The sequence below is a fragment of the Balaenoptera ricei genome, chromosome 15 (assembly GCF_028023285.1).
Source record: "Balaenoptera ricei isolate mBalRic1 chromosome 15, mBalRic1.hap2, whole genome shotgun sequence".
Taxonomy (NCBI): Eukaryota; Metazoa; Chordata; class Mammalia; order Artiodactyla; family Balaenopteridae; genus Balaenoptera; species Balaenoptera ricei.
In genome coordinates, this window is record NC_082653.1 from 45407863 (window position 1) to 45426049 (window position 18187).

The window sequence follows — 18187 nt, forward strand, 5'->3', positions numbered from 1 at the left end:
CAGCTGTCCCACCAGAGGGGTATTTTATCCTCCAACTTCTAACAGTCGCTGATTGAGGGCTGCTCCCAGGAGGCAAAGGGGCGTGAATTCCCCTGTTCATGAGGTTAATTACCTCCCCCTTGCCTCCCGCAGCATCCAATCAGAGCAGGCTGGAAGGCCAGAGAGAACTGTCAGGAGAATTGCAGGTGCCGGCAGGTGGGAGCTGCAGGCACAGGAAGATTAAGTGCTAGTCACCGTCGGAAGTTTCCTACTGACTTTGGAACAGAGGGTGACACTAGGTAAGCTGTACCTGGCAGCTGCCGCCTGGCCACTGAGCAGTCAGAGGCACCCTGATGCAGGCCGCAAGGGCGCCCGCTGCCCCCGCAGCTGCTGGCTCCACACGGGACCCCCATGCTGCAGCCCCTCTGCGAGCACATGCAGACACCACACCTGGATTCCCATGTGGGTCACGTCCTGACCCGCCTTTCCTAGAGCTGCAGCTGTCACAGGGCCTGTGTCTGCCTTTGCAGACCACCTCTCAGGTGGGTGGGTGGACACGCCATTCCATCTACTCCTGTGTGTCTGTCACCTGGCCTGCTCACAGGGATAGGCCTGCAGCTTCTGCCTGGTTCCGTCTCGTTCGGGGTGAAGCTCCTCTTTTCCAGCTCCATCTTCTCAGAAGCTCTGAAGCCGTCTTCCTCTTTTCTTCGAAGTGTCCAGAGCTGCCGAAAGGCAAGGTATGCACAGGCCAGTGTTGTCCACTAGAACTCTGTGCAGTGATAAAATGGCAGCCACTAGCTACATGTGGCTGTTCAGCAGTTGAAATGTGGCCTGACTGAGGGGTGAAATTTACATTTCATTTCATATCATCTGATCTAAATTTAAGTGGCCACCGTCCTGGCTGGCACAGGTGCGGGCCACGGCTCCTTCGGATCTACTCCAGGGCCTCGCCGCCTCCTTGGTCCACTACAGCTCCTCCCTCCTGCTTTGAGGATCCCGCCTCCGTCCCTCTGGTCAGTGCTCATTCTGAGACGTCTGTCCCTCTGCCCTGCCGCCGGGAAAAGAAAACACGCACTTGACACAACAATGAAGGTTTGAAGTTTTTTCCCACGGGGGTGTGGTCTGGGGGGAAGGCTGGGAGTGCCCGTGAGAAAGAAGAGACTGAGTGAAATACCCAGAAACATCAAAACTGTCCAGATGTCCCCCTGCCACCCATCACGGCAAGTTCTGGTTTAGAGGAGGCGGTCCATCCTGCCTCCTTCTCTGCTGACTACAGATTTGAGAATCTAGAATTGCATGCTTCAGAATAGTGGTGTTCTTTCTTAAACGTACACTTCCTAGACTCCAGCTCCACAAGATGCCAATACAAAGAGCGAGGGGCTTAGGGATCAGTATTTCTTGAACATCCTTTGGGAACTGCTTTAATCAACACACTCACGCTGCACTGGGAGTTTTCAAGTTGCACCCTCCACCAAATCCCCACAGACTGCTCTGCTTCTCGACTGCTCGTGTCCACTTTTTGCAGTTTTTCTCTTTACTCCTGCATTTACTTCCTCTAATTTCCTGCTTCCTTCTTCACCAATACTGCTCCAGATTAACTTTTTGAAGTTAGAATAATGCATGTAGTAAAATAAACTCTGCCTGAGGATCTGAGGCTTCCTTCCGTCTCTAGAGTGGCTGCACTTCAGGGACTCTGTGACATACGCTTTAGTGACCTTTCTTATTAGGAGTTTGGCCCTTCTTGCCTTGCTCTCCCAGTTCAGGCTTCATTTGCTTAGATGTATTTTGTGTGCCAGTGCCCACAGTGTATTTATTAATAGTTTGAAACTGTCTCAAGTTCTCATTTGGCAGCGATTTTCATATTTGCTTCACCACCTCTGCTTTAGCATTGCCAAATGTAAATGGTCTAGACTCTGCATTAAAAAATAACTCCCTCTGACCTTCCAGGACAGGCCTGGAAATCGTTGGCACAGGGTAGCATCTATCTACAGCTACTTCTCCTAGGAGATTATAAATTCCTGACAGGCAGAACTGTGTCCCAGGAGACCCACTCCACACTATGGCCAGCATTATGTAAAGAATAAGAGAGCTCAATGGCTCACATCCATTGAAAAGAATTCAGTCAATAAAAACAGAGGATTATGCACATATCCCATATATGCAAGTCTTCTTTAACCAAGGAAGAGGACCGACAGAAAGCTACAATATGCGGAGACTGAAAAACAACTCTGAATTTTTTTAAAAAAAAATTTTATTTATTTATTTATCTTTGGCTGCGTTGGGTCTTCTTTGCTGCACGCAAGCTTTCTCTAGTTGCGTCTAGTGGGGGCTACTCTTCCTTGTGGTGCACGGGCTTCTTGTTGCGGTGGCTTCTCTTGTTGCGGAGCATGGGCTCTAGGCGCGCGGGCTCCAGTAGTTGTGGCTCGCGGGCTCTAGAGCGCAGGCTCAGTAGTTGTGGTCCACAGGCTTAGTTGCTCCACAGCATGTGGGATCTTCCCAGACCAGGGCTTAGTACCCGTGTCCCCTGCATTGGCTGGCAGATTCTTAACCACTGCACCACCAGGGAAGCCCCAACTCTGAATTTATATTGGGGCAAACGTTTCCTTCTTAAATGCCTTGCTCTGAAGATAAACGTGGTTCCTCCTGCTGCTGGAGCTGGAGGGTGGGTGGGCGGAGCATCGCAAGATTATTTCAGCTGCGTCCCTGGCCGCCTTACATCACGCTCGCGGAATTCGCGGGCAGTGAAGCTTTCCAGCCTGCCACCCGCCGTGTCCTCATCCACCCCGTTGTCCCCGCGTCCCTGTCCATCCCCTGGCCACGGTCGTGCTGGGCAGAGACTCCTGATCCAACGTGATGCTTGAGCTTGAGGCGGTCTTCTCTGGAAGCCACGGGCTCTTTTCCGTTCCCCACATCCTTAAAAGATTAACGTTCCCCTTCGCAGAGGGCCCTACAGAGGGTCAGGACCCCCACCTCCAGGCCCTCGACGCCCGCGGGCTCTGCGGCCTTCTGGGTATGGTAGTGGACGCCTCGCTCGCTCCCGCCGCCAGAGTGCGGCCTGGACTACAACTCCCGACAGGTTGCACGGCGCGCCTCCGCGCCCCGCCGCTGCGAGAGGACGGCCCGGGCGCGGCCTGGACTGCAACTCCCGACAGGCTGCGCGCCCCGCTGCTGCGAGAAGACCGGGAGGCGCGGGAGGCGCGTCCGACCCGGAGAGGAGGTTGTGGCGGCGGTCGCGGCTGGCGACATGGACAACGCGGGGAAGGAGCGAGAGGCGGTGCAACTAATGGCGGAGGCCGAGAAGCGAGTCAAGGCCTCCCACTCCTTTCTCCGAGGGCTCTTTGGGTGAGCGCCGGACCGCGCGTGCCCTGAGCGGGGGTCTCCGTCCTTGGCCGGCGGTCCCCCCACTTCCCTCGGGGCCCCCCAGAACGCCCCAGGGCCCCCCCCCCCACTCTCCAGGGACCTCCTAGGACCCTCGGAGTCGCCCACCTGCCCTCCAGGGATCTCCTGGAACCCCCGGAGCGCTCCCCACCCACCCCCTGGAACCCCACGGCGCTCCAGGGGCCCCCAGGCGCCCTCCAGGGATCCCCTAGGACCCTCGGAGGCTCCCCCCCCCCCCCCGCGCGGGTGCGGAGTCCCACCGGCCGCGCTGGTGTGCGTGACCCTTCCCGCGGCGGCCACACCGGTTTGTTATTTCGCCACGAGTGAACCGACGTAGCTCGGGAGACCCGTGCGGGCGTGAGGCACCGGGGAGCGGCGGGTCCCGGACCCCCAGCCCCAGCGCCTGGCCCGCGGTCTGTGGGGGGCGTCGGGCTGGCGGTGGGGCCGCGGCAGCCGCATTCCACTACCCGGTGCCCGTGCGCCTTGCGCCAAGTACAGGTTTAATAAATATCCGTGGGAGGAATGAGTACGTTTTCTCAAACTGGTGTCTTTCCTTCACTGGAGATTGATGTGATACCCAGGGCCTCCTGTTGGATTAGGGATAACGCAACTCCTCTAAGTCTGCGTCATTTGGGAATCCCGTTCATTTCCTATAATTCTTCTGTGCTCTCCTAGGGAAGGTCTTAAATTCGGACTTCCCAAAAAGCAGAGCCTGCATCGACAGTCCTTGGAAGAATTCTGGGCGGTTGAATATGTGAATGATTCAGCTGTTTAGGATGAGAGAGGCAGAAAGTTCGTGGTGGTTTACTCTTTTTCCTTTTGGAAGTGAAAGGTCCTCGGCCAACACCCAGAGCATGTTTTTATTCTGAGAAGGACCGGGGATCCGTATTTAACTGTTGCATTATTAGACGCAGTTTTATTTCTGTACAAAATCGGTTTGGAATTTGCTAGTCTTGCCACCTTCGGTCTTTTGGTAATACTTTACCGTTGTTGATAATCTCCAGGAAATGCTCCTATGCAGGTTTCATGCAGTGCACGTAGTGTAGGGTGCAAAGATGCAGAAAGGTAAGGGTTCCTGTCCTCAAAAATCTCTCGGGGCACTTATCCCAGCTGGTTTCTAAATTTCTCATGTGATGTGTGGTCTGCATTGTAGCAGTGAATTATAAATTTGTTCCCCTTTAAAAGTTATGGCAATACATAAGGAGCACTGCCTAATACTTGATGCTAACACCAAACAACAGCTCCTTTCTCTGGTTGTTCGCAAAACAATTACAGTTTATTTATATAAAATGTAATGTCATAGCACCTCAAGCTGGGAGGTGATCGTAATGGCACAGCGTTTCAAGTCCAGATGTGCTTCCCTGGAAGAGAATCTGTAATTGGCAGAGGAAAAAAGCCGGAGAGCACTTGATGCTTCTCAGGGGCGTGCTCCTTTCTGTGAAGAGGTGTTGCGTTATTGTTTTCGTGAAAGTAGGCCAGGTCTTGAATCAGTAATCCTTAAGGGATTTTAAAAAGGCCTTTTGCCTTTCTTCTCCTTGGCTGTTGATCACCTGTTTCATTGGCAGGCTCTATAGGAAGACTTCATCCTCACCATTCACACTCAGTTTGCTTGAAAGTCATTGCATCCTAGGTCTGACGTGGATCCAGTAGGTCAGTTTATTATCCTCGCTTTGGGACCTCGGGCAAGTTCCTTAGCCCCTCTGTGCCTCAGTTTCCTCGGCTATGAAACGAGGGTAAGAGAAGTATATCTCATAGTGAGTGAGGGTTTTTTGAGTATATGCTTGTAAAACATTTAGAGTCATTGAAGATGGGGATTATGAAATATTAATTAGTATCTTCATCAAAATTTTCAGGCCCAGTTATTTATCAAGGAAGCAGCCAGACAGATCAAAGCAGGATTTCGGACCCAAAGACCTTTTGGACTGTATCATTGGTCTTTTAATGAAATAAAGTATTTGAAAGAGCTTTGCACCATGTAAGGGTTATTTATACTGTGGAAGACTGTGTTTTTAGTAATACTTGGCTCCAGAAAAACTTGGGGGAGAGGGTACTCAGAGTTCTGTGAGGTTTAATAGCGTTACATAATTCTTTGAAGCCAAAAACCAGGCCTAGTTTCTCTCTCAGTGACAGTGGGAAGACAAATTCTGTATCAGTTTCAGTCGTTCAGAATCTGATGTTACATCTAGCATCACTTGCACCTGTCATCACCCTTCTAAGCCGGGATGTATGTTACTCCACCCTGCCCCCACTCCCTTAGCCAGAGAATTTTCCCATCTACTTGTTTTCCTTTATTTAAACCACAGTGTAATCTATCTTCATGTCAGGCTCCTTAATTAACAAAACATACCTGCATGAGTATCACCAGTATCACCGAGCCCATCTGTTTAAGGGCTGACAGTGCTTTAAAGGGGGCAGGGTGATGCTGTTTGGGGCTGTGGCAGCCATTACAAGGTGCTCAGTGTACTTTACTGCAGATGTGTCACACCACGGACTCATTATCCCAGCTGCAGGTTAAAACCTGTTAGAAGTGGGTCCCCTTCACTCAGTGTTGATCCACCACCCACGCTGGTTTTGTGGCAATGCTGTATTCTCACTACTGTTCTGTAGCTCTTCCTTTTTTGTTGCTTTCAGTAAAATTAGATGAAAATATGCATTGTGTATTCCTGAGAAAAAGTCAGTCATGCATTCTTCTGTGTGTAAGTCACAAGTCTAGGCTTGTCTGCAAGATGTCAGTGTTCCTTCCCCGCGTCCCCCTGCAGGAAGGGAGCTGCTGAGGGATGCAGCCATCACAAGAAGCCACTGTCGTGGTGGTCTGTCTTTCTGTTTGACTGCCAGTTAAACAGTGATGTGTTTTTGTAGTTGTGGAATGAAATTAAAACTTATTCTTTTGCTGACTGAGCTTAGTATAGCAAAATTACCACCAAAAGAGTTGTGTTTTGGTTTCATTTGTTTCCAGAGATGAGTTATTGAACTTTGTAGTTAATTTCAAATTTTAATTTAGCATCTTAACTACTGGTATGATGGTTAGCTGACCTGGGTCTGACAGCAAGATAGCTTTGCATTTCTCTTGTTATAGGAGACCACACTGGGTACACTGCCCAGTGCACATGGAGAGAGTGGCTTAAGGCTGACCGTGGGAAGATGTTCTGGATGGTTAATGCTTCCTTCTCGGGCTCTTGAATGTTCCCCAGTCTCAAAGCTTATAAGGAGCTGTAAATCTGGCAGTGTTGAAGTAAATTTAATGAAAGGCCCTGTAGGGTTATCTTGAAATAACTGTAAGTTTATAATTTCTTAGCTAGTTGTGAAAATTGGGAATATTTCTTAAGCATTATAGGCCATTATCAGTATTCTTCACTCAGCTTTATTTTGGCAAAGATTGTGTTTAAATTTTGCCAAAATATGGTGGGGGCATGTGAAAGTATTTATAAAGCATTTAGGTCTGCCTCAGTTACAGTAGATATTCAAATGCAGATTAAACTTTTAAAAAAAACATTAAGCTCAGATTTACTCAGAGACAGGTAGTATAGTATAAGAAATATATATGTATATTTACTCTTTATTTCCTATGTAATAAGAAATAGAGGACTTCCCTGGTGGCACAGTGGTGAAGAATCCGCCTGCCAATGCAGGGGACACGGGTTCGAGCCCTGGTCCGGGAAGATCCCACACGCCGCGGAGCAACTAAGCCCATGTGCCACAACTACTGAGCCTGTGCTGTGCTCTAGGGCCCTCAAGCCACAACTACTGAGCCCGCACGCCACAACTACTGAAGCCCGCGCACTTAGAGCCCATGCTCTGCAACAAGAGAAGCCACCACAATGAGAAGCCCACACACGCAAACGAAGAGTAGCCCCCGCTCGCCGCAACTAGAGAAAGCCTGTGCGCAGCAATGACGACCCAACACAGCCCCAAAAAAAGAAAAAAACAGAATAACCTATATATTGAATAATTATATATTATATAAGGTATATTATGTATGAGCCATAATAATATATACTATTATATGTAAGAAGACCAAATATAGATTCTAGTTTACTAGCTTGGTGATCCTGGCCAGGTAAATCATATTCAGAGCTTCTGTTTTTTCGGCTTTTGAATGGGCAGAGGGAAAGAATTTACTTGTCAGAGTTGTAAGGATTGAATGAGGTATCAGAATGCTTATTAAGCTGCACAGAGCTATATTACTGTTACTTACAATCATTTGGTTTCCTAATTTGAGTGTCAATGTCAAGTTACAGTTTGCATATCAAGTGATAAACTCTCACAAGATAGGCCTTTTTCTGTCTGCATTTTTGCAGTGTTCACCATATATTCTCTCATTCTTGTGAGCCCTGCGAGGTGCAGAGTCCTTTACAAGAAGTAGGGAGGACTGTGGTGGCCTGTGGCTCTAGGATGTAAGGTCCTGGGGCGTCTGCCTTAGTTGGTGGCTTTGGCCCAGCGCTTCGCGCAGCATGTGGCTATGGCAGGCGCGCGTGGACTATGGTGAATGCAGATACAGATGTTGATTTGTTTTCTTGTACTCTTTTGTGTAGTTTCAAGAGCAAAGGTAACAAAGAGCGGGGGAGTTCACGTCACTTTCTTCTGTTTTCTTGAATATGTGTTTGTAGTAAATCCATATATGGTAGGAAAATGCAAGGAGTACAGAAGGGTTTCAGTTGAAAAGTAAAATTTTCCCTGAGTCCTCACTCTCCTAAATCTTACTCAGCAGAAGTAACCATTTAACTTTCTTTTTGATTCTTTTGATGGTTATTGCCATAAGTCTAAGTAATTTTAGAATACTTCTACTACCAGATTTATTAATTTTAGATAATATTTGTCGATCCTGCCACATAGCTTATGTGGCAGTGCATTTTCTCCTTCACCTCTTGTTTTTAGTTAATTCTCAATCTCCAAATATTATCTTTTATATGTAAGTAACATTTAAATTTATAATTCTGCTTTAAAAATTTTTCAGATATTTCCCTATTTCTGTGAGTTACAGAGTGGCCGTGAGTATCATGTCCAAACTGGGATATTTTTGAGTTGCGAAGAAAACGGGTATATCCTAGGAGTGTCCCCGCAACCAGGACGGAGGATCATCCTAGTTAAAGGCGACTCTGTAATCTATTTTTATGCTTTCACTTTACATTTATTTGATTAGATGATAAAATGGGTAAAACTTCCGTACCTTAAGAATTTTCAGTTAGTGATGCTTGTGAGTGCACAGTAAGGAGACTTTGAAAATAGAATCTCAGAGTGTTAATCACGTCTGTATTTGAATAGAGCTTATCGTAAGTAATGGTAATTTAATTAAAATCTAACAAATAATAGATTAATTCTTTCTTGGGTTAAAATATGTTTTTCACAGTAAGGAAGTATCTTCCAATTCGGTTTTAATGGGTGTTTTCATTAGGGATTGAATGAGGGCCTTTTCAATAACTGTCAGGTAAGCGTGACTTTTTTTCTTAGTTATTAGTATATTAACTAATGGATAGCCTCATACTGAACTCTGCTTGCATCCCTTGAATAACCCCTCTGGATTATAATGTATTATTTTTACTGTGGGATTCTGTTTTTAAATATTTTACATCAAATTCTTTTATTTACAATTCTTTTGTGTATAGTTTTTCTCAGATTGAAGTATTGATGTCACAGGCACTCATGTCACAGGTACTCTCATAAAAAGAATTTGTAAGTTTTTCTTTTTTCCCATGCTCTGGTCTTTGGATTTTTAAATAGAATCCTCTTACAGTGAAATCATCTTGGGCTTTTTGGTGGGTATTTCTTTGATAACTTTCTCTTTTCTCCCTCTGGAATTTATAATGTTTAAACTTTCTATCTCTGCTGAGGTCAGTTTTGGTAAATTGTATTTTACAAAGAAATTATTCATTTCATCCAAGTTTTAAAATTTATTTGCAGAGTTGTGCAAAGTAGTCTTTTATGACTTTTAAAATGTTATTGCAGCAGTTATTTCCCTCTTTTTACTTCTTATGTGTTAGTGCTTGTCCCTTTTTTGTCTTGATTCTTTTTCTTTAAACAACTGATATTTTGACTTATGAGTTTTACTAGTTTCTTGTTTTCTACCTTATTAATTTCTCTCTTGCCTTTATTACTTTCTTTCGTTCTTTTCCCTTGGCTTTTTTGGGGGGTGAGGGGTGGTATTTAATTCATTATTTCTATTTTATTTATATGGATCCAACTATTCATGGATGAATTTTCCTTTAAAACTGTATTACTGTTTTAATTGCATCCCATAGATACTGGTATATAGTGGTTTTATTTTAATTTGTTTCATCTTTGACCCAGGAGTTCTTTGAGGGTTTTGTTCCAGGTAGAAGGACCTTTTTTGTATATTATTAATTTCTAGCTTCATTTCATTATGATTAGAGAACGTACTGAGGTTTTCTTTGCCACCTAATGTGTGATTGGTGTTCATGCATGGTCCATGTGCCCTTAAGAAGAAGTGGGTTTTCTCTTTTCAGAGTGTATGACTTGCTAGAGATCCCTGAGGTCTGGTTACTGATTATGTTTTCTAGGTCTTTCATATCTATATTTTTTGTCCACTTGACCTGTTTTGGACTAAAAGGGGTATATTAATATCTCCTTTTATGAGTGTATTTCTGTCTTCTTGGATCTATTGTAATTTTTTTTCTTTTTTTTATTGTAAAATACTCATAACATTTACCATCTTAGCCATTTTTAAGTGTAGAGTTCAGTAGTATTAAAGTACATTCATATTGTTGTGCAGCCATCACCACCATCCCATAACTCTTGTCATCTTGTAAAACTGAAACTCTATATGCATTAATAACTCCCCATTCTCTGCTCCCCCAGCCCCTGGAAGCCACCGTATACTTTCTTCATGATTTCAGCTGTGCTGAGTACCTCATATAAGTGGAATCATACAGTATTTGTGTTTTTGTGATTGGCTTATTTCACCTAGCATAATGTCCTCAAGATTCATCCATATTGTAGCATATTTCAGAATTTCTTTCCTTTATAAGGCTGAATAATATTCTGTCGTATGCATATACCACATTTTGCTAATCCATTCATTCATTAATGAACACTAGGATTGCCTCCACGTTTTAGCTATTGTGAATAATGCTGCTATGAACATGATTGTACAAATATCTCTTCAAGACCCCGCTTTTCATTCTCTTGGGTATATACCCCAAAATGAAATTGCTGGATTATATGGTAATTCTACTTTTAATTTTTTGAGGAACTGCCATACTGTTTTTCCACAGTAGCTGTACCATTTTACATTCCCACCAACAGTGCACACAGGTTCTAATTTCTGAACATGCTTGTCAGCACTTGTTATTTTCTGTTTGTTGTTTTTTAAATTAATGGCCATTCTAACAGGTGTGAGATGATATCTCATTGTGGCTTTGATTTGCATTTCCCTAATGATTAGTGATGTTGAGCATCTTTTCATATGCCTGTTGGCCATTCATATATCTTTTTTGGAGAAATGTCTATTCAAGTCCTTTGCCCATTTTTGAATTGGTTTGTTTTTTTGTTATTGTTGAGTTTTAGGAGTTCTCTTTATATTCTGGATATTAATCCTTTATCAGGTATGTGATTTGCACATATTTTCTCCCGTTCTGTATGGTGCCTTTTTACTCTGTGAATAGTGTCTGTGATGCATAAAATTTTCTTAATTTTCATGAAATGCAATTTGTCTATTTTTCTTTTCTAACCTGTGCCTTTAGTGTCATATCCAAGATATCATTGACAAATCCAGTGTCATGAAGCTTTTGCTATTTTCTTCTAAGACTTTTTTGTTGTTTTTTAAGTATCACATTTAGGTCCTTGATCCATTTTGAGTTAATTTTTGTGTAAGGTGATAGGTAAGGGTCCAACTTTATTCTTTTGCAAGTCAGTATCCGGTTTTCCCAGCACCGTTTGTTGTAAAGACTGTCTTTCCCCTGTTGAATATTTTGGCACCCTTGTCAAAAATCATTTGTCCATATATGCAAAGATTTATTCATGGGTTCTCTAGTCTGTTGGTCTATATGTCTTTTTTTATGCCTCTACCACATTGTTTTGAGTACTGTAGCTTTGTAGTAAGTTTTGAAATCAGGAAGTATGAGCCCTCCAGTTTTGTTTTTCCTTCTCAAGATTGTTTTGGCTTTTAGGATTACTGTAATTTCTGCTGTAGAAAGGTGGCTGCCAGGTTTTGGTACATAGATATTCACAATTAATATAATTTCATTTGAATTGTATCTTTAGCATTATGAAGTGAATTTCTTTATTTCATTTGATACTTTTGAGCCCAAATTCTACCTTGTCTGATGCCAGCAATCCCTGCTTTCTTGTTACTTGTGTTTGCCTGTTTTAGAGCTGTGTTAGGTAAGAGGATTATACCTGATGCCTGTTGCCATGTGGCCTGTGCTGCCTCGCCCCAGGGAGAGGGCACCTCCCCTCCCCGTTGAGTCCAGGCGCAGTGGCCTGAGTCCAGGCAAGGTGGCCGGGACTGACTTTGAGGTAGGAAGTGAGAGCAGAAGCTGCAGGGGTCATCTGTGCTTCCGTCATGAGAGGAGTACACCCGATGGGGGCCACATTCCAGAACAGAGAGAAGACCCACAGAGAAAGAGCCAGCAGAGTCACAACCAGCACAAGGTAGAGTGAGAGAGAGAGAAGCTTTGGGAAGACTGGGGGATATTTCTTGTTGCAACAACTCTAACAAACGCAGGTCGACATATTTGGCAAACTCCCGACCAGCTCTTTATCTTGAGGCTTTCAGAATAGCTTTATTTTAGTTGTGTCTGTCATATTGAGCACAGAGTTGGGCTTTGTTTGTTTAGATTTGTGAGCAAATCTAAAAATCTTCAGCACATTTACATTATTGGTATGACTGGCATATGGATGATTTTTAATTCTGTCATTTTGTTATATTTGTTATGGACAGCTGACCCTTGAACAACATGGGTTGGAACTGCGTGGGTCCACTTACACGCAGGTTTTTTTCAGTAGTAGGTACTGCGGTGCTGCCCGATCTGTGGAATATGAGGGTGCGGGCGGGGGACTGCGTGTTTGGAGGGCTGGCTGCACCAGGGTCAGCGCACCAACCTCCCGCACTGTTCAAGGGTCAACCGTATTATGTTTTATTTGCAGTTTTTCTTCACGTGATCTCTTTCCTTTGCTTTTTATTTAGGAAATTTTGTAATTTTATTTTACTGGCTACCTTTATGCTATGAATCTTTTTTAATACCCTTCGCTCGGTTTCCTTACTTAGGCATCTAGTATTTTGTCTGCCCTGGAAAAAATCCATTACCTACCTATGTGCCACTCAGAGAGGGTGTTCTACTTACCCCTTTATCCAGGGTGTGTGTGTATCGGAGAGGTTCAGTTATTCTTCCTCCGCTTACAGTGGGGTTATGTTCTGATAAACCCCTCATAAGTTGAAAATGTATTTAATACACCTAACCTACCGAACATGATAGCTTAGCCTGGCCTTCCTTAAACATGCTCAGAACACTTCCATTAGCCTACAGTTGGGCAAAACAATCTAGCACAAAGCCTATTTTATAATAGTGTTGAATGTCTCTTGCTATTCATTGAATAGGTACTGCAAGTGAAAAGCAGAGTGGGCATCTGGGTCCAGAATGGTTGTGAGTGTGTCGGTGATCACATGGCTGACTGTGAGTGCAGCTGGTGTCCCTGCCAGACCCATCACAAGAGAGGGTCTACTGCATATCGCTAACTTGGGGAAGGATCAAAATTCGAAGGCTGGTTTCTCCTGTACGCTCCGCCTTCTATCAGTACGTTAGTGCGGCTTCTTTGATGACTAGGGTCATGGGGGTGGGTTGGGGCTTGCTGCCACTCCAGTTCTGCCTCCTCCCGTTTCCTAAGACCCTGAGTTTATTTCCACTTCCGCTTTCTTTCCCTTCACTGCCAAGCCTCCTCTCCCCCTCCCTCCCGCAGAAGCACATCATCTGGAGTCTGCCGCCTCTAGCCAGGCCACCCTTCCAGCCCCCCAGGTGCTCCAGGTCTCATACCTGCCTCCTTGACCCCACTCTGCGGCACCCCCTTGCCAGGATCTTGTGGTCTGTGAGCTGCTGTTGCTGGGACCCTGCCGCACCCCCTCTTGAGTCCAGCCGTCCCCTCCTGATTTCTAGCAGGGGCTGTGTCCCTAGCTCTGCTAGTTCAGGGTCTTTATTTCCCCAGCTTTATTTAAATGAAGTCTTGTTGAATTCTGTCTGCTAGTTTTGCTGTGAGTGTATTACGGGTGGTTGTATCTGCTCCTTGTTGATCTGTGTGGTTCTGGAGGATGTGAGGACGTGCTTGTATTTAGGCAGCCATCATTGTCCTATGGGAATCACAAGTCTGAAAGATTAAATTCAGTTTAAAAATTGAATTTTTATAAAGATTGAAATTAAATATAAAAACTTCTCTTGGCAAGTCATGTTGTGTGTGTCATTTCTGAGTTTATCCAGTAATTCCTATTTTTGGCTTCCTTGTAATATTTAAGTATCTTGGTTTGTTTTACTAAAAGGTCCAGTCTATATATATCTCCCCTCTTCAAGGGAGATGACTCCTCATATCAAGTCAAGGCATTGGGACTATTACCAAAGAAAGTCCAAGTAGCTTTCTTTGCTGTACCTGTTCTTGTAACTTTATTTTAGCAAGTTATGCTTAAATGCAGATACTTTTGTCAGACAGTCTTTAAATGTCTCAGATTGTTTCCTGTGTCTGAGAATCTGTGATTATTTTTTCTTACATAAATGGAAATAAAGTGAGATGTTCTCAGAAGATGGAATCCCAGGGTCCAGGGCAAAGCACTGAGGCCACCTGTCAAGTTTGAGGCCCCAGCTTGTCTTCTGCCAGCTGCTCTGGGGGCGGTGCTCTGGGGCTTGGAGCTGTGTCTGCTCTTGTGGGGGGAGGGAGGGAAGCAGATAGATGCCTGCGTTTGTTGGTAGGCAGTCCACTCCAAAGCCTGCGTGCTTGCCACTACTCCTCCTGTTACTGGTTTGTGAAAAAGCAGAGGACTTCAGTCAAGCAGGTACAGGAGTTTGGTATAAGAATTCAAATGAGCTCTAAGAAAAGTATCTCCCTGGGGCCTCTGCATTCCACCTGCTGCAGGCACTCTGCTTCCTCATCACATGGAGGAAGCTGGACTGTTTACAGTCATATTAAACCCAGAACTAAAATAACCCTGAAAGGGTTAAGTTTATGTAGGAAAACTCCCAAGTTTTAGAATCTGTGGAGATAACAGATATGAAGTATCAGATGAAAGTAAATTGCTTGTTGGAGGGTAAAAAGTAGAATAAATAGTTGTATATGGCTGTGATGTTGTGATACATGAAATATATATTTGTTCTCCACCCTGGGTTCCTGGGACAGAGCTGGTAAAGGCTTGCAAGACCCTGAGTGGTGAGGGTGAGAGGGGCGTCTTGTTATTCATAATAAGCCCCTTTCAACCCTACCTGGGTTATGCTAATGAGGTGACTCAGGGTGGGTCCTTGATGGCTTCAGGATGGGGGCTGGTTGTCAGAGGAAGCAGCCAGTGATTAGAGGGCTGGAACTTTCAGTCCCACCCCCGAGGGGATTGAGTCAGTCACCAGGGTAGTCAGTCTCTCTGCCATGAGCCTTGTAAAAACCCTACACGACAGGGCTCAGAGAGCTTCCGGGTTGGAGACACGTGGAGGTGCTGCTCCAGGGGAGAGGGTGCTCCTGGGGGGAGGGGGGCTCCCGGGGAGAGGGGGCTCCGGGCGCCCTCCCGACACGCCTGCCCTGTGCCTCTCTCCCGTTTTGCTGTTTCTCAGCTGTGTCCTTGATAAGAAACCAGCGATAGGAATGTGTTTCTCTGAGTTCTGTGAACCCTTCCAGCAAACTATCGAATTTGAGGAGGAGGTTGTGGGAACCCCTGATTGTAGCTGGTCGGTCAGAAGAACGGGGGGCCCAGCACTTGCAACGGGCATCTGAAGTGCGGGTGCTCAACCTGTGGGGTCTGTGCGGAACTGAATTGAATCACAGGACATCCCGCTGGTGGCCGCTGGGAATTGGAGAGTTGCTTGGCATAGAAAACCCACGTTTGGTGTCAGAAGTGTTGTGAATAGAGAAACTGTTTCCTTTAATGGTAGAGATATTTTAAACAGACTTTGAATTTTTCACTTCTTTTCGGGAGGCTTTCTGTATTTGCTTGTTGTTTTGAGGGACACGTGGGAAAACTTGCAAATCTGTGATGTGGGCTGTTTCTTCCATGCAGACGCTGGGTCTTCAGCCTCGTGACTGAGGCCTGTGAGCCAGGCCCTGTGCTGGACCCTGTCCCGGCATCGGCCTGGTGGCTGGAGTGGTGTCACTAGTGAACGAGGAGGAGGAGCCTCTCCCAGGCCCGGGAAACTCAAAGTGATCCCTGTGTTCAGTCTTTCCACACGGTTTGACAGCCCTTCAGGGTGTTCTGGTGATGAAGCTGAATTTTGTCTCTAGTCCTGCTTTGGCATCATTACAGCTCTGTGATTGTCACGCGGTAGGACACTTCTGCTCCAGATCTCGTGGGTTAAGAGCAGCGTTCTTTCCGCCTCAGCAGTTGCCCCGCTTCTCTGGGGCATATCTCTTGGTGTGTGTCGTTGGTCCCCACGGCTCTTGATTTGGTGTCTCTGGCCCCCACCTGCGCACGTGCTCAGTTGCAGTTTCCCGCTGCCCCCAGGTAGCTCTCACTCACCATGAGGAAAATGCAAGACTTCGGATGAGTGGAGGATTAATAGGCTTGTCTGCGTGTAGATGTCATCGGAGCTCTTTGGAATAACGGGCTGTGATTTTTCCCAGGCTGATTTTTTTTCCTCCTAAACATTAAAATGGGAACAGGTGGGGGCCGGGGGGAGGTAGTGAAGAGAGGCAGGGGCTTGCAGGCAGGCTCGGGCCCAGCTCTGCCGCTCCTGGGGGCTGGGGGAGGCGTGTGACTCTCACCCCATCTCCTTGGAACCTGGGGTGGGGATGTTAGACACTCTCAGACTTCTCCAGCACTGAAGTTAAATACTCTTCTTGGCATTCTCACCTCCTCCTGGGTAAGGACTTTGTTTTCTTCGTGATTTCTGGCAGGTCAGTGCCATGTACTGTACTATATCACTTTATAATGTAGACTCCCTCAATGAAACTTGTTTCTGTTTTTGAGGATCTTCTACCTCACTTATAGGGGCTCTGGGTAATGATCAGTTGAATTATTTGAATGTGAATTCTGAATATTTGTCCTTAAAACTTATAAAAATCAACGTTCATGGGTGTAGAACACAGTAGGCATTTGGAGTGACTTAAAAGTATATTTTTTTCATGAATTCTTTAAGTTATGTCTGTTTATGACACATGAGTTCTCTGGTGCTTTTAACATGAGATTTTTTCTGGTGATTCTGTTTTAGGAGAGGTGAGGCAGGGTTCATTCATTATTTTTATAAACATCGCTGAACCTGTTATCAGGTGTCAGCTCCACCACTGACCTTGGCTGGATGACCTTGGGCAAGCCATTGACCTCCAGGTACAGTTTTCTCTTCTGTAACATGGAGATCTTTTGTGGTCGTTGTAATAATGAAGATGACGTAAGGCATGTGGAAATATGCAGCATAAAACCTAGCATAATGTAGGTGTTCTATTATTCCTAGCTGAACCTGCTTCTGAAAATAATAGGATAAAGTACATTTTAATTAAGCTAGTTTTATTTGGAAACCTTTAATAAGAACGATTGCACTGGACTTCCCTGGTGGTGCAGTGGTTAAGAATCTGCCTGCCAGTGCAGGGGACACGGGTTTGAGCCCTGGTCCAGGAAGATCGCACGTGCTGGGGAGCAACTAAGCCCATGAGCCACAACTACTGAGCCTGCGCTCTAGAGCCCGTGAGCCACAACTACTGAGCCCACGTGCCACAAGTACTGAGCCCACGTGCCACAACTCCTGCAGCCCACGTGCCTAGAGCCCGTGCTCTGCAACAAGAGAAGCCACTGCAATGAGAAGCCCGCGCACCGCAATGAAGAGTAGCCCCTGCTCGCCACAACTAGAGAAAGCCTGCGAGTAGCAACGAAGACCCAACGCAGCCAAAAATAAATTAAAAAAAAAAAAAAAAGAATGATTGCACTATAATTACAGTTCGTGATTCCTGGTACATGTTAGAAAAATAAGACACAGAAAGTGGCAAGCCTTTGTTAGCTCCAAGGAGCTGTGGCTAAGATTGAAAGCTTTCTCAAGTTGGGAATTTTCCACTGGGATAATTAGCTTTTTTTTTTTTTTTTTTTTTTTAATGTAGCTTTGAAGTAGAGAAAAAGGAACATGAAAGTGTGAGTGAGAGAAGGCTTTGCCTATTCTGACGCTTCATTTTTGGTGTGGTTTGTTGCCATCCTATCATTGGCTGTGTGACATAGCTTCCAAAGGGTTTTTTTTTAGAGGGAAGGGGAACAGCTTTATTGAGATATAATGCACATACCATACAATTCACCCGTTTAAAGTGTCCAGTTGAGTAGTTTTAAGCATATTCACCAAGCTTTGCAACTATCACAACAAGCAGTTTTAGAACATTTTCATCACCCCAGAAAGAAACTCTTTACCCTCCCCCCCTCATTTCTCTCTAGCACTTCCAGCTCTCGGCAACCACCAGTCTGCTTTCTGTCTTTGTAGACTGGCCTGTTGTAGACCTTTCATGTGAATGGTGTGCTCCTCTGGGACTGGCTCTTCACTTCACATGATGTTTTTTGGAGGCTCGTCTACGTTGTAGTATGATCAGTACTTCATTCCTTTTTATTGTCTGGTCTCCTCCATTGTGTGTGTACCTCCTTTATCATTTGATGGATGTTTGGGTTGTTTCCATTTTTGTCTGTCATGAATAATGCTGCTGTGAACATTTGTGTACAAGTCTTTGT

General features: G+C 45.3%; 1 protein-coding gene across 1 annotated transcript in view; it reads left to right on the plus strand.

Moving 5' to 3' along the window:
• The first annotated feature begins 3162 nt into the window (after positions 1-3162).
• Positions 3163-18187, plus strand: part of NAPB (NSF attachment protein beta) — a 39668-nt gene continuing 24643 nt past the window's right edge. The window contains exon 1 of the mRNA XM_059897673.1: positions 3163-3321. Coding sequence (XP_059753656.1) covers positions 3224-3321 — 98 coding nt within the window. The 5' untranslated portion in view covers positions 3163-3223. The remainder of the gene's footprint in view (positions 3322-18187) is intronic.